Source organism: Equus asinus, chromosome 5, assembly GCF_041296235.1.
Source record: "Equus asinus isolate D_3611 breed Donkey chromosome 5, EquAss-T2T_v2, whole genome shotgun sequence".
Taxonomy (NCBI): Eukaryota; Metazoa; Chordata; class Mammalia; order Perissodactyla; family Equidae; genus Equus; species Equus asinus.
In genome coordinates, this window is record NC_091794.1 from 44,542,536 (window position 1) to 44,556,804 (window position 14,269).

Genomic DNA, 14,269 nt, shown 5'->3' on the forward strand with positions numbered 1-14,269 from the left:
TTTAGTATTTTCTGGGCTTTATTTTCTGTCTGATATTCTGATATTTCAAGTTCCATTGTGGGCACTTCTACAGATCTCTAACTTTTGAGAATCATTTCATTTTTAAAGTTGTCAGGCTCTCTAAAATTTTAATATCAGCAAGTCTTCAGATGCTAAAGGCAAGAAAGATGCAAAGGACATTATCAGAGACAATCTAAGACAATTAACTGCATTAGGGAAGCAAAATTCTAAGATGGTCTAGAAGATTCCTACCTTCTGATACACACATCCCTCCCCTTGAAGGCAGGCACGACCTCTGACTGTGATGGAGGTCACTCTCTTGATTAGTTTACATTATATGGAAAAGGTGAAGGGATTTCACAGAAGTAATTAAGGTCCCTGATCAGTTTTACTTTGATTTGATATAAAGGGAGATTACTCTCTGTGGGCCTTACCAAGTCAAGTGAGCCCTTTAAAAGAGAGATTCGTTTTTCCTTCAGTTCAAAGACATTTTCCTGCTGGTCTTGAAAAAACCAAGCCACCAGGAGTTAAATAGCTGCAAAAAAGTGAATTCTGTCAACAACCACATGAGCTTGGAAGAGGACCCCAGGCCTCAAATGAGACTGCAGGCCTGGCTGACATCTTATGATGAGACCCTTGTGAGACCCTGAGCAGCAGACCCAACCAAGCTGTGCCTAGACTACTGCCCTGCAGATTGGAAGATGATAAATGGCTGTTGTTTAAGCTGCAAAGGTTGTGGTGATTTGCTTTAGCAGCAGAAAATTCACACAAGGACTGCCAGGGTGTATGTATCTCTGTCTCTACCTCTATGTATCTATCTATCATCTATCTATTATCTATCTATCACCTATCTATCATCTCTCTCTAGAGAGAGAAAGACAGAGAGATTTATTATAAGGAATTGGCCCACGTGGTCATGGAGGCTGAGAAGACTGAAGATCTGCAGCTCCAGAACCAAGAGAGTCAGTGGTGTGAGTTCTAGTCCAAGTCCGAATTGGAAGGCAAGAGAAGACTGATGTCCCGTCTTGGAGACATCACTCAGAGGCAGTGAATTCTCCCTCACTTAGTTTTTTTTTTGTTCTACTCAGCCTCCAACGAATTGAATGAAGCCCACTCACATTGGGGAGGGCCATCTGCTCTACTCAGTCTATTGATTCAAAAGTTAATCTCGCCCAAAAACACCTTCACAGACACATCCAGAATAATGTTTAACCAAATATGTGGGTACACTGTCTCCCAGTCAAATTAACATATAAATTAAGAGATAACAAATAGGATGACTTTATGCCAATACTAGACATTTACCGTAGATCTGCTTTAAAAGAATGTTTAATCCATAGCAGGAAATGAGTGGGCAGTTCCAAAGTCTATTTACAGGTCTAATAGTTTATTCTATTCTTCTTCTTCCTTTTTTTTTTTTTTTTTTGGTGAGGAAGATTGGCCCTGAGCTAACACTTGTTGCCAATCATCCTCTTTTTGCTTGAGGAAGATTAGCCCTGAGCTAATATCTGTGCCAGTCTTCTTCTATTTTGTATGTGGGTCGCTGCCACAGCATGGTTTGATGAGCGGTGCAAGTCCGTGCCTGGGATCCAAACCTGTGAACCTGGGCCACCAAAGCGGAGTGTCCCAAACTTTAACCACTATGCCACCAAGCCGGCCCCCATTCTTTTTTGTATTAATACATACATTAAGTTTCTCTATCCTTAATATTTCTTCACACTTCATATCCATTAATCCTTTCAAATAAATAAATTACTGAACAACTAACATTGTGCATAAAAATCTCTGGGTCAAATCAGGATTAGGAACTGAGCTCCATTCTTCAAGACATTTAAAATACTGTATGTATTATTCAATTTAAAAAGACTTAAATACTTACCAGGTGCAAAATACTTTACTATGTGCTGTGAGTAATAAAGAAGAATTAGACGGAGCCTTTATTCCCAGGAAGCTATCTGGCAGAACAGAGCACACACACATACAATAACACAAGTAAGCTAGAACAAAAGTCAACATTCTGTGAGGCCATAGGAGAGAAAGAGATCAGCTCTGTGAGGTGAGATCAGTGCTCACTGGGGAATTGTAGGTTCAGGGAAAAGGTAGCACTTAAAATCAACATGGAAATATGGAGAGGCCTTGGAAGTGTGGAGATATGGTAAAGTTTATGATGTTAATAAATAAGGACAGGAATGGTCCATGTTGGTTGCAAATACGTTTCAAGGCACAGGGACAGCAAAATAGCATGGTCTTTGAACTTGGAAGAATTCAGTTTCCTAAATTCTTAACAACAGCTATTTCACTTATGTTCAATGTTAACTTTTCTGAGCCCAAGATTTCACGACCAGAAAATGGGAATAATATCAAAATCTGCACTTATGTTGTGAAAATCAAAAGAGATCAGGTGACTGCCTTGATTAACATAAACTTTTATTTTCCAAATCACTGCTTCTCACTGTACTCTGTCAAATTCCCATCAATAGCTGAATAAGGAGCTTCTTAAAGGATGTCTCTGTGTGATTTCACATTGTCAAAGTTTAGAACTAGCAGAAGAAAACGCAATGAGTCACCGAAGTAGTAATTAGTAAAAGTTTGCCCTGCACACGCCAAACAGACAGCTTGCAAACCAGGAGCACTCAAACCAAAACATGGAATGAGGCTCAGGGGTACATTGTTACGAAGCAGCCCCTGTAGAGAGAAGGCAGTGACTATTTATTCTTCACAGTGACTGGTTACAATACATAGCAGAATTTTCAGTGGTTACCTCAGATCAGCTTTGGGAAACAGTTGAAGTTTTGCTTATGATTTCCAGAGGCATAAACAATAAATGACCCAGGTCAAGTTACACTTGCAAAATAAGCTAAATTAAGCTTTGCTTGTATAATTAAACTGTTTTGTCTGCCCAGGGAATTTTCAAGGCTGGTCTCTGTTTGTTTTTGATTTTGACAATATCTTTTCTTTCACTTTTATTAAAAACAATCTCGTTTCAGTTGAGACTCAGCTTCAAACTTTTAAAATTTGCAAGCGTATATTTGGTTTAAAGATTACCTCCTCTCTCCAGCACATAGAATTTTGACTCCAAAAGCAAGGGGCAGAAGACGGAGGGAGGAGAGGGTTATGTGGTCTCTCCCAGTCCTCTCCTTGGTCTTCCTTTCTTTTTTTCTTCTCATGGTGTTGGTCCTGGGGCAAGGCAGATAGATGGATAAATTGATCAATCCATAGATAAGAACAAGGAATATTTTCTACAGAATTTTAATAATCTGTAGGAAAGTTATACTCTTTTTTTTCCTTTTTGCTTATAATGTCTTTGTATGTATATTCTTTTCTGTTCTTATAAATATATGAGCTGGATTTGCTTGAACTCTTCGGACATGGCTTCTGGAGAGAAGCAGAGAGGGGCCAGTGTGGTTTTTCAGACCTCAGGCTCAAGGGCTCCCTGCTGTCCTTCTACATCAATAGACTGTTTCTTTCTGATAACATGACACCACTGAGCACGCATCCTCTGACTCTCAGAACGACTGTTGATTCAGAAGGGCTTATCCCTCCAGCCCTGTTCTTTCCAGCTTTCCCAAAGGCCACCATCAACAAGTGACCCAACTCTTGTCATATTTTTTTGATGTTTTCTGAGCCCTACCTCCTCTGAGTTCCCTGAACAATCTTCAAACCTACTCTCTCTGCCTCCCCCAGTGCTTATAGGCTTCCAGCTCAGCTGAGCTCACAGCACTGACCTCTCAGGGTAGGCCTTCCTGCTCTTTTTGGCTGTGAATATTTTCCAGATACTCCTCAAATCTTCCATTGATTAGATGCCTTTTCAGTCCCCTTTTTTCCTCACAGCGTCATTTCAACTTCCTGTACGGTTTCCTGCCAGCCTCTGACTTTGTTCACTTCTATGCAATTTGGAAATTGTAAATTTTCTTCAAGTTTAAATAAACATATAATTTGTGTGTGCTTGCTATTTTTCTTTCTCTTTTTTCAGAAGGATGTGGGAATATTCAAATTTAAGCTGCTGCCATGTTCCTAGTGGAAGCATTTGTCTCAATTGAATTTTATGACTGTAACGCCCTCTTATCTCTCAAAATTTTAAATACATTTAATATAACACTCTAATCTGCTTAATTTTGGTAGTTGAAACTCTCTTGTAGACCCTTTTGCGTCTAGTTTGTACAGACTGGTTGGCAAGGGTGGACAAGAAGGTGAGTTTGTGAAAATGGCAAAATGCCTTGGTGTGGTTGTATAGACCACATTGGCCTTCCTAGCATGGGCACTCTCCAAGTGCCCCTAGTGTGGACAGTTCTCCAGAGCACTGTTCCCTCCCTCTCTGACCCAAGTTCCTTCACTCACTGTTTAAACATGGAGGCAGATACCCATGTGGGGCTGTATGCAGAAAATGGTGGTAGTGTAGGTACGTGCTGACCCACCTGGATGCTAATACTGTTGCTCCTCAATTTTCCCCCCTTTTAGTTGCTCCTGGCTCTCTTCCAGCTCTGGTTATCCTCAGTGAGGCTATAATGTCCGTCTTTTTGATGTTCCTTTTCTCTGTGCACTCTTGGATTTCTAGAATTTCTCATGGTTTCTGGTTCACTCCAGGAAACTCTTCCAGCTTAGGTTAATTTTTTTCTTTGCCTTTTTTGTTATTTATTTCTTTCCTTTCATTTTTGGGGACATAAGATGGATCAGAAAGGGTATAATGTATCTTTAGAGCTCTACTTTTAGCTGGAAACCAATCTGTTTCCTTCACTTTTCAACATTCTGGTCATGTTCCTCTGTATAAAGTCTGACTTATCAGTGTTCTTCTCTTAAATTGGTGCACAGTACTGAATAAAACATTCTACTTGCTCTGTCATGAAAAACAGGTGGGCCATCACCTCCCTTACCCTGCATTATACTTCTGTGAATACAGTATAAGATTAAATGAACACATTTGTACAGTCACATCACATTTGCTCTTATAGAAATTAAATCAACTGATACCACTACGTCTTTTTAATTTTTATTTATTTATTTGTAGAAATACTTATACTAAGCTAGGTATTCTATACCTTGTACTTAGACAGTTAAGGTTTTGACCCATTTCACTCTTTGGAATTGGTTCATTATCTAACTTATTAGCTATCACTTCCTGTTTTCATGTAAATTATGATCAGTATGACCAAAGCTTAAAATAGTTTTACCAACAGACCACTGTATTTTTTTTGTTGAATACACAACTCATATATTATATTAGCTAAATCATCATAGGAACATATTTTTTTTTTTCAAAGATTGGCAACTGAGCTAATAACTGTTGCCAATCTTCTTTTTCTGCTTTTTCTCCCCAAATCCCCCCAGTACATAGTTGTATATTTTAGTTGTGGGTCCTTGTAGTTGAGGCATGTGGGACGTCTCCTCAGCATGGCCTGATGAGCGGTGCCCTGTCCGTGCCCAGATCAGAACCGGCGAAACCCTGGGCTCTTAAAGGGGAGCGTGTGAACTTAATCACTCGGCCATAGGGCTGGCCCCCATAAGAACAGATTTTCAAACTTTATTTTCAGTACTTTCCTAGAGAAATTATTTATTCATTCAGTAAATATTTATTGAGCACCAAGTCAAGCTCTAGATCCTGGAGATACAAGTCAAATGGACTCTCATGGAGCTCACTGGTGGGAGGAGTAAGACTATTTATACACACACACACATTTCAAAGAACAATATCAGTGAATGATTATTACTTTGCAGAGAATTAAATAAGATACTTTGATAGGCAGTGCTCATGTGGCTGCTTTAGATTTACTATTCCTGATAAATAACTGTCTTTGTTTTAAGGCAGTGTTGTATACTCATAAGTAAGCTTCAGGTACGTGGAACTTGAGAAAAGTCAAAAGAACAATTTCTAGCTACAGCCTTTCACACACTAGGGTGCCCTAAAGAGACTAAGGCTTCAAAATAAAATTTCATCAAGGATCCCTAGTCAGGGGAGCCCCCAGGTAACCTAAGGAAGTAAGAATTATACTTCCAATTAAGCTGATGTTGTTATGTGCATCATAAATTTAGTTGCACCCATTAAGCAAATAGAGCCAATATGTTTGATACTTACTTTGATCGTGATCAAATACCCCCTGACTCTTTTGTCTTGGATGATCTAAATAATTTCATGTTAGAGAAATTGAGGCAATAATATATTATTGATGTAGGTGTCTTTTCTGCAAATAATTACTTTACCTTAGCAAAAATTGAAAGAGTTTATAGCTTCAAATCTATTTACTTCCTACTTTCCTCAAGTTCTAATGCTGTTTCAGATTACATCACCCTAGAATTGTTCACAGGTGGTCTTTGCTTTAGACTCCCTTAAGCACAATATTATTGTTTTAGCCTTATAATTTTCTTTCCATTTTAATGTCCCCAGAACATCTCTTCCTTTCCATAATTTTCATTCATCTTCAGGTCTGGGGAAGAATACGCATTTTTATTCACTGTCAGTTGCAATAGAAATCGGTATTTCTTTGTAAAGCAACTTGAAAATATTGAAATTTAGAATTCATGGAAACCTTCCATTTCAAGATGGCAGACTAAACATAGCATTTTCCCCCTTACCATTGTAAGACCCCATTAAAAATGATAAAAACAAGTTAGAAGCACATAAAATTTTATAGCAACAAATAGAAGAAAAACAAAGCATTCCTGGACAACAGTTCTACACATTTAGAAAATGGGGTGATTTCCAAGGGAAAGGTACAGAAGCATCTGCCTCTAAGGATGGAGGCGGCATTCGTGATGATTTGAAAGAAGTACAGACATTGCTCTCTCTTACCCTTTGCCTGTCACCCCCTCTCCCATGAAGAGGAGCACTACTACAGTGCTCAGCTTAACTGACACTTGACTGGTCATGTAGGGGACCAGGAAGCAGGAGTAAGACCATGCAGATTTTTCCAAGTAGCTTCTTGTATTTGTTTTTTGTTTTAATCATTCACTGAACAAATATATACTGGATACTTACTTGATTCCAGATACATGAAGCATTTGGGATAAAATGGTGGGTAGATAAGACACTGATGCTATGTTCGTGAAACCTACATTCTTTTGGGGGGATCAATCACACACACACACACAAACGTAAAATTACAGCTGAAATAATTTCTATGGCAGAAAAGAACATGCTGCTATGGGAACAAACAATACAGGTCTTTGATATATCCTGGCAAAACTTTAGGAAAAGATGAAAATCTAGCTTTAATCTGAAGAATGAGCAGCAGGAGCTAACTAGTAAATACAGAAAGTAAGAGCATTACCAGCAGTGGGCACAGTATGGGGAAAGCACTGTGCTGGGAAAGCTCAAGATGATAACAAAAGGTCATGACACTAGAGCGCAATAAACTAGAAATGTAGGTAAGGCCAAAATATGTATGGCAGCTTTAAGACATGTGTGATGGTTAACTTTATGTGTCACGTTGACTGAACCACAATGTCATATCTGGCTAAACACTATTTCTGGGTGTGTCTGTGAAAGTGTTTCTGAAAGAGATTAGCATTTGAATTGGCGAACTGAGTAAAGCAGATGGCCCTCCCCAATGTGAGTGGGTATCATTCAGTTCCTGGGGGACCCGAATTGAACAAAAAGGCAGAGAAAGGTTGAATTCACTCTTTGCCTCACTGATTGAGCTTGGGACATCAATCTTCTCCTGCCCTTGATGCTCCTGGTTCTCAGGACTTTAGACTCAAACTGAAATCTATACCATCAGCTCCCCAGCTCTCAGGCCTTCTGACAAAACCACTGACTTTCTTGGGTCTCCACCTTATCGATGGCAGATCGTGAGACTTCTCAGCCTCGATAATCACGTGAACCAATTACCTTGTTATAAATCACTTTCTGGATATACATGCATACAAATGTCCTATTATTTCTTTCTCTGGAGAACCCTGACTGATACAACATATTAAGAGGTAATTGCTCATAGAATTATAGGATAAAATTTTTCTCCCTTAAAACTTGGAAAGTCTTGTTGATGAGAGTCTGATGCTGGCTTAGTACTGGTTATTTGTAGAGGACCTGTTGTAGTTTGATTTTTAACACAATTTGTGCTTTATTTTGTTTTACTTTCTGGAACTTTTAGGATTATCTAAACTTGGTGCTTTAAAATTTTACTGCGTGTCTATGGCAACAAACTGTTCATTCTTTCTGCTGGGAAATCAGAGGAAACATACAGTGACCGTGCTATCACTTTACCAAATTATCCTCCTTTATTTCTTGTTACTTTCCTCTCTCCAACTGTTTTTAAGATTTTTTTTATCATTAGTTTTCACCAATTTAATTAAGATATGCTTTAGTGTGCTTTTCCATGTTTATCTCACTTGTGCATTGTTTAGTTTTTTTAAATTATAGGTTTATAGTTTTCATAAAATTTAATAAATTTTTGGCCATTTCATAATTTCTGCAGACATCTCCATCTGCTCCCCATGTCTCTCTTCTTCTGGACCACCAGTTACACGTTCTGTATATTAGATCTTGACATTGACCCACAGTTCACTGTTGCTCTGTTTATTTTTCTTTCTTTGTTCTCTCTCTCTACTTTATTTTGGGTAGATTATCTTGCAAGTCTTTAATTTCACTGATGTTTTTCTTCTGCAACATATAATTTACTGTTAATTCTTTGAGTATATATTTTTTATTTCCTCATATTTCTAGAACTCTTGTTTAGGTCTTTTTTATAGTTTCCATTTCTCCCTTCATCATTTTTATATTTTCCTTTATATTTTTGAGCATATGGAGAATATTATAATAGCTATTTTAATATATTTATCTACTAGCTCCATAGCTTCTGTCATTTCTATTTTCTTTCCATTGATTGGTTTTACACTAATTATGTGTCATATTTTCCTGCTCCAATGCTTGCCTGACAATTATTTATTGAATAATTCACATTGCAGTTTTTACATTGTTGGGTACTAGATTACATCTTCTTGTATTTCTTTAGAAAGTGATGTAGGGGCTGACCCAGTGGCATAGCAGTTAAGCTTGCACCTTCCACTTTGGTGGCCCAAGGTTCACCCATTCAGATCCCAGGTGCAAACCTACACACTGCTTGTCAGGCCATGCTGTGGCAGGCATCCCACATATAAAGTAGAGGAAGATGGGTACAGATGTTAGCTCCAGGACAGTCTTCCTCAGCAAAAAGAGGAGGATTGGCAGCAGATGTTAGCTCTGGGCTAATCTTCCTCAAAAAAAAAAGTGTTGTGTTTTGTTCAGGCATGCAGTTAAATTACTTAGGATTAGTTTAATCCTTTTAGGGCTTGCTTTTAGCTTGATTTGGAAATGTCCAGAGCAACCCTTGGCCTAAGATTGATTTTGCTCACTACTAAGCAGGACCTTTGAGGACTCTACTGTTTTGGGGCCCAGGGCAGGCCACCAAAAAGTATCCCATAATAGTATACTGATTATTTCGAATTGAAGTTGAGAAGCAAAAAGGGCATTCTGCCCCTCCTGTCTCTGTTCCTCCTGAAAGCAGGAAGTAAATTTCCTGTGTGAAGGTGCCCTTCCTCGTCCTAGTCACCAGAACTGGAGGATTCAGGGCTGAGAAGCCTGAATAAACAAACCTTGCTAATTTACTACCTCAAAACTAAACTGCTTAAATTCCTAACTACGTAGCTCAAATCTAAGTTTCATTGTCCTGTCATTCCTCACCAATTTATGTTTCTTTGTGTAAAAGATATATATACTGCCTGCTTTGTTCACTCTCAGAGCATCATTTCTCTATGATCTCCAATACATATGCATTAAACTGGGCTTTTCTCCTGTTAATCTGGCGTTGTGTCAATTTTATTATTAGTCCCACCATAAGAACACAAGAAGGGAAGAAAGGGGATTTCCCCAGCCCTGACACTACCTGAGTCCCTGAGTATTACAGCATCCGTCCCCTACTCCCAGCCCAGAGCTTGCTCAGATGCCTGAGATTCCACCCAATACACATATCCATATTCAGGCCAAGGTTCCTGTCTCCAGACACAGAAAGTTGTCTCTGTCCAATGCCTTCCTCTCTGTTATTATTCTCCTCCTTGTATCGTATCATGGAAATTGCCTTTAGGCGGTAAGCTGGAGCAATTAGGGAGCTTACCTTATTTGTTTCCCTTCTCTCAGGCATCTCATTTCTGAGTTGCCTGTTGTCTAATGTTTAAAAACAATTGTTTCATACAGTTTGTCCTGTTTGTTACTTGTTTATAGAGGGAGGGTAATACCCCAAACAATTAATTCTTTATGAATGAGAACACTGGTTCATTTATTTATTATTGTTGCTAGACTTCCCGAATTGGCAGTCTTTGCCTTTTTTCTTCTCTGCTATATTTTCTTCTCTACCATATTTTTTGGTTATTTTCCTGGAAAAATGGCCTCTTACATTCATTTTTCTGACTTATTTTTACAATCATATTTTAATTGTCAAGAACTTTTCTTGCTTTATGAGTCTTCTGTTATATTTTTATGAAAATAATATCTTTTCAAATCTATCATAATATATTGATTAAAAATTGGGGGAAATTCTCTTCTTTTTCTTTAGGCATTTGTTGGTTTTTATTATTTTCTGTCTGCTTTAGGCTTCCTCTTTAACTGTTTGGTGATTCTTTGTTGTTCCTTTGTACCCAAAAATGAGGGGATAAAGATCTGACTGTGAGCTCTTTTTATCTTGGGCACAATGTTCAGTGGTTATTTTGTTTATAGTATGCAAATAAAGAGTCAGTCATTGTTTTATGGGACTGTTAAAGGGCAGAATACAGAGGTCTTTTCTTTCTTTCTTTGTATTTTCCCCCTGAGGAAGATTAGCACTGAGCTAACATCTGTGCCAATCTTCCTTTATTTTGTATGTGGGTTGCTGCCACAACATGGCTGCCAATGAGTGTTGTAGGTCCACGCCCAGGAACCAAACCTGGCCACCAAAGTGGAGCACACCAAGCGTAACCACTAGGCCATGGGGCCAGTTCCCAGAGGTCTTTTCTTTAGGATGTAATATCTACATTAGCTGTCCCAATTCTCAATTTCTTAACAGAAGAATCATTTTGGTGGGAGAGGGAGAGATGTTGAAACCTCTTATTCTATGATTCTACTTTACCTCTAAATGATTCTTATTGTAGTCATATTCTTTTTTTAAAAAAACTATTGTTTTAAAGTAATATGGTAAAGGAGAGAAAATAAATATCTGTAGCAGATCCACAGTCTTCAACAGAACTCTTTGTTTTCTCTGTGGTCTTATTTCTTCAAAGGAAACTATCAGCAACAACTTTAGGTCTTGTGAAGATGGTCTTTCAAACTGTTCAAAGACTGGATGATAAGGACCACTTAGTTCACTTTGCAAATCAAATATATATAGATACATATATATATATATATTTGTTTCTGGATTTAATGAGAAGAATGAATTTGAGTGGGGCAAGAGTCTGTACAGTTGAGCAATTTCAGCACTGATCCAAATGAAAGAGGAGGTAGTTTGAAAGATTGAAAGGTATGTGAAAAGCTGAAGAAACAGAGAAGTGAGTGGATTTTTAAGACATTTAAGACCACCAGTAGTTGGTACTGAGTTGGGTAGTGGGTGAGGGAAAAGGTGGTGCCACTGATGAATCCTAGCCTTCTAATTTATAAATTGAATGTATAATGGATCCAGTCACTGAGACAAACAAGAAATCCTAAAAGGAGAGAGTATGCATGAGTTGAATTTCAGCTGCTTTTGAGGTCAGATAGAAATGTGAGGAAACTATGGCTCAGGATAGCAGACAACATCTGGCTTGGGGGTAGAAATTTATTAATGATTTATAAATAAGTTCTCCTAAAAGCTATGGGCTTAGATATAATCTCCATTTGAGCAAGAAAGTATGTTGAAAAAAGAACGGCACCTGGGGCTGAGCCTTCAGAAATTCAACATTTAATGCTAAATAAAGGAGGGCAATCCAGAAATAAAGAATAGAGGCAGAAAAAAAAAAAACCAGGCTGAACGAGAAAAGATGTTCAATATTATTGACCATCAGGGAAATGCAAATCAAAACTACAATGAGATATCATCTCACTTCCATCAGAATGGCTATAATTAACAGGACAGGAAACAACAAGTGTTGGAGAGGATGCGGAAAGAAGGGAACTCTCATACACTGCTGGTGGGAGTACAAACTGGTGCAGCCACTATGGAAAACAGTATGGAGATTCCTCAAAAAATTAAGAATACATCTACCATATGATGCAGCTATTCCACTGCTGGGTATTTTTCCAAAGAACATGAAAACATGAATGTGTAAAGACACATGCACCCCTAAGTTCATCACAGCATTATTCACAATAACCAAGACTTGGAAGCAACCTAAGTGCCCATCAACGGGCAAATGGGTAAAGAAGATGTGGTATATATTCATAATGAAATACTGTTCAGCCATAAGTAATGATGAAATCCGGCCATTTGCGACCACATGGATGGAACTTGAAGGTATTATGCTAAGTGAAATAAGTCAGAGGGAGAAAGTCAAATACTGTATGATCTCACTCATAAGTAGAAGATAAAAATAACAACAAACAAACACATAGCAACAGAGATTGGATTGGTGGTTACCAGAGAGGAAGGGGGGAGGGAGGAGGGCAAAAAGGGTGATGAGGCACATGTGTGTAGTGATGGATTGTAATTAGTCTTTGGGTGGTGAACATGATGTAATCTACACAGAAATCGAAATATGATGATGTACACCTGAAATATATATAATGTTATAAACCAATGCTACTACCATAATAAACAAATAAAAATTAAAATTAAAAAATTTCAAATATAATGTATAACTAAGAACATAAACCATAATGTCAATAAAGTACTAAACTGTTTCAAATGAACCAAAAAACCCAAAAGAAAACAAAACAAAAACTAGACTAGTGAATGCTGTTTCATGAAAGACAAGGGAAAATATTATTCCAAAGAAGTGGAAATGTCAAAAGACTTGAATATCACTGGAGTCATACAAGATGAGAATTGAAACATATTCATTGGACTTAGTGCCTTAGAGATAAAAGAGTGATCACACTTCCTGAACCAGATATTTCTGACTCCTGATTTCCTAGCATAATTATTCATAATGCTTCCTTTTCCTTTTTAAAGAGTGTTCTGATTTGTACAAAAAACTATAGTTCATCTTGCTTAGAGAGGTTATATTGTGATTATTTAAAACTATTTTGGGTAGAGCACTGGGGACATAAGCCAGATTGTCAAGGAATGGGCATTAGTGGGAGATTAAGGAAAGGGCATAACGATACGTAGCAATGCCTGAAGAAGTTTAATTGTGAGGAGAAGGCAAAAGATAAGTAAGAAGCTGAAGAGAGATATAGAATTGAGAAAGGTTGTTGATTTTTGTTGATACCACTGTTTCTTAAACGGGATTGAATATGGCCTCTAACATGATCGGAAAGAAGGAGGAAACTTGCTTGGAAATATGTTTCTATGTTTGAAGGAGAAAGAGGTGAGATAAAATGCTGAGAGTAACAGGGAAAAGAAGAAAGAATTTACCACATATTTGAAGCAAGAGGAGAAGGACTCAAATGGTCAAGAAATTTCAGTTTTTAACCTTAAATAGGCAGAGCAAAACTTTCTGCCTCCTAGGTCATTCAGCCCAAAAAATATGAAATAAATGCTTTTTCCGTCGAGTCTAGCCAAGAAGCTTAAATATAAAAAGATTTGGGGCTGAAGCCCTAGGTAGTAATACAGTGTTAATTTGCCTTATTTTTCCTTTGGGCTTAGATCAGTTTTGCCCAGGAATCTGGTGGAATTTCAATTTCTTTTACTTTTTCTTTTTTTTGGTGGGGGTGGGGATTAGGGGAAGAGAAACTAACCTTGAGTGGCTTAATTAAAGACAAGCTTATAGACATGATTCATGGTGGTTCACAGAATCAATGAAAAATTGACTCACAGATCCCAAGACATACGTATAAGAAGCCCATGTGATGAGACCATGTGCTATGAGGCAGGTTTGAATGCTTTTTCACCTAAAGTAAGTTTGAGATGACTCCATTAATAAGATTTATTTTGGAAAATGGAGATATGCCTCATATGTATGTGAATGGGGGTGTGGTTTGTTTGATTGAAAGAGTGGAAGTAGTCCCGAAGGTATTGAGACACGAGAAAGCATGGCACATCCAGGAAAATTCAAGCCCTTCATTTTGGCTCGAGCATAAGATGTGAATGGGAGGAGAGGACGCACTGAGGCAGACAGGTAGGAGTGCAGTCAGCCATGAAGGATCGGACATCATCCTAAGGCATTTGGATTTCATGCTGAAGATAATGGGAAA

The 14,269-nt window shown here is 38.1% G+C and overlaps 1 protein-coding gene across 5 annotated transcripts in view; it reads right to left on the bottom strand.

Annotated features, from left to right (window-relative positions):
* The window catches only part of NAALADL2 (N-acetylated alpha-linked acidic dipeptidase like 2), a 1,281,993-nt gene that overhangs the window by 9,926 nt on the left and 1,257,798 nt on the right, over positions 1-14,269 (bottom strand). For all 5 annotated transcript variants that reach the window (XM_070509419.1, XM_070509420.1, XM_070509417.1 and 2 more), the window contains one exon: positions 3,046-3,177. In XM_070509419.1, coding sequence (XP_070365520.1) covers positions 3,046-3,177 — 132 coding nt within the window. The remainder of the gene's footprint in view (positions 1-3,045; positions 3,178-14,269) is intronic.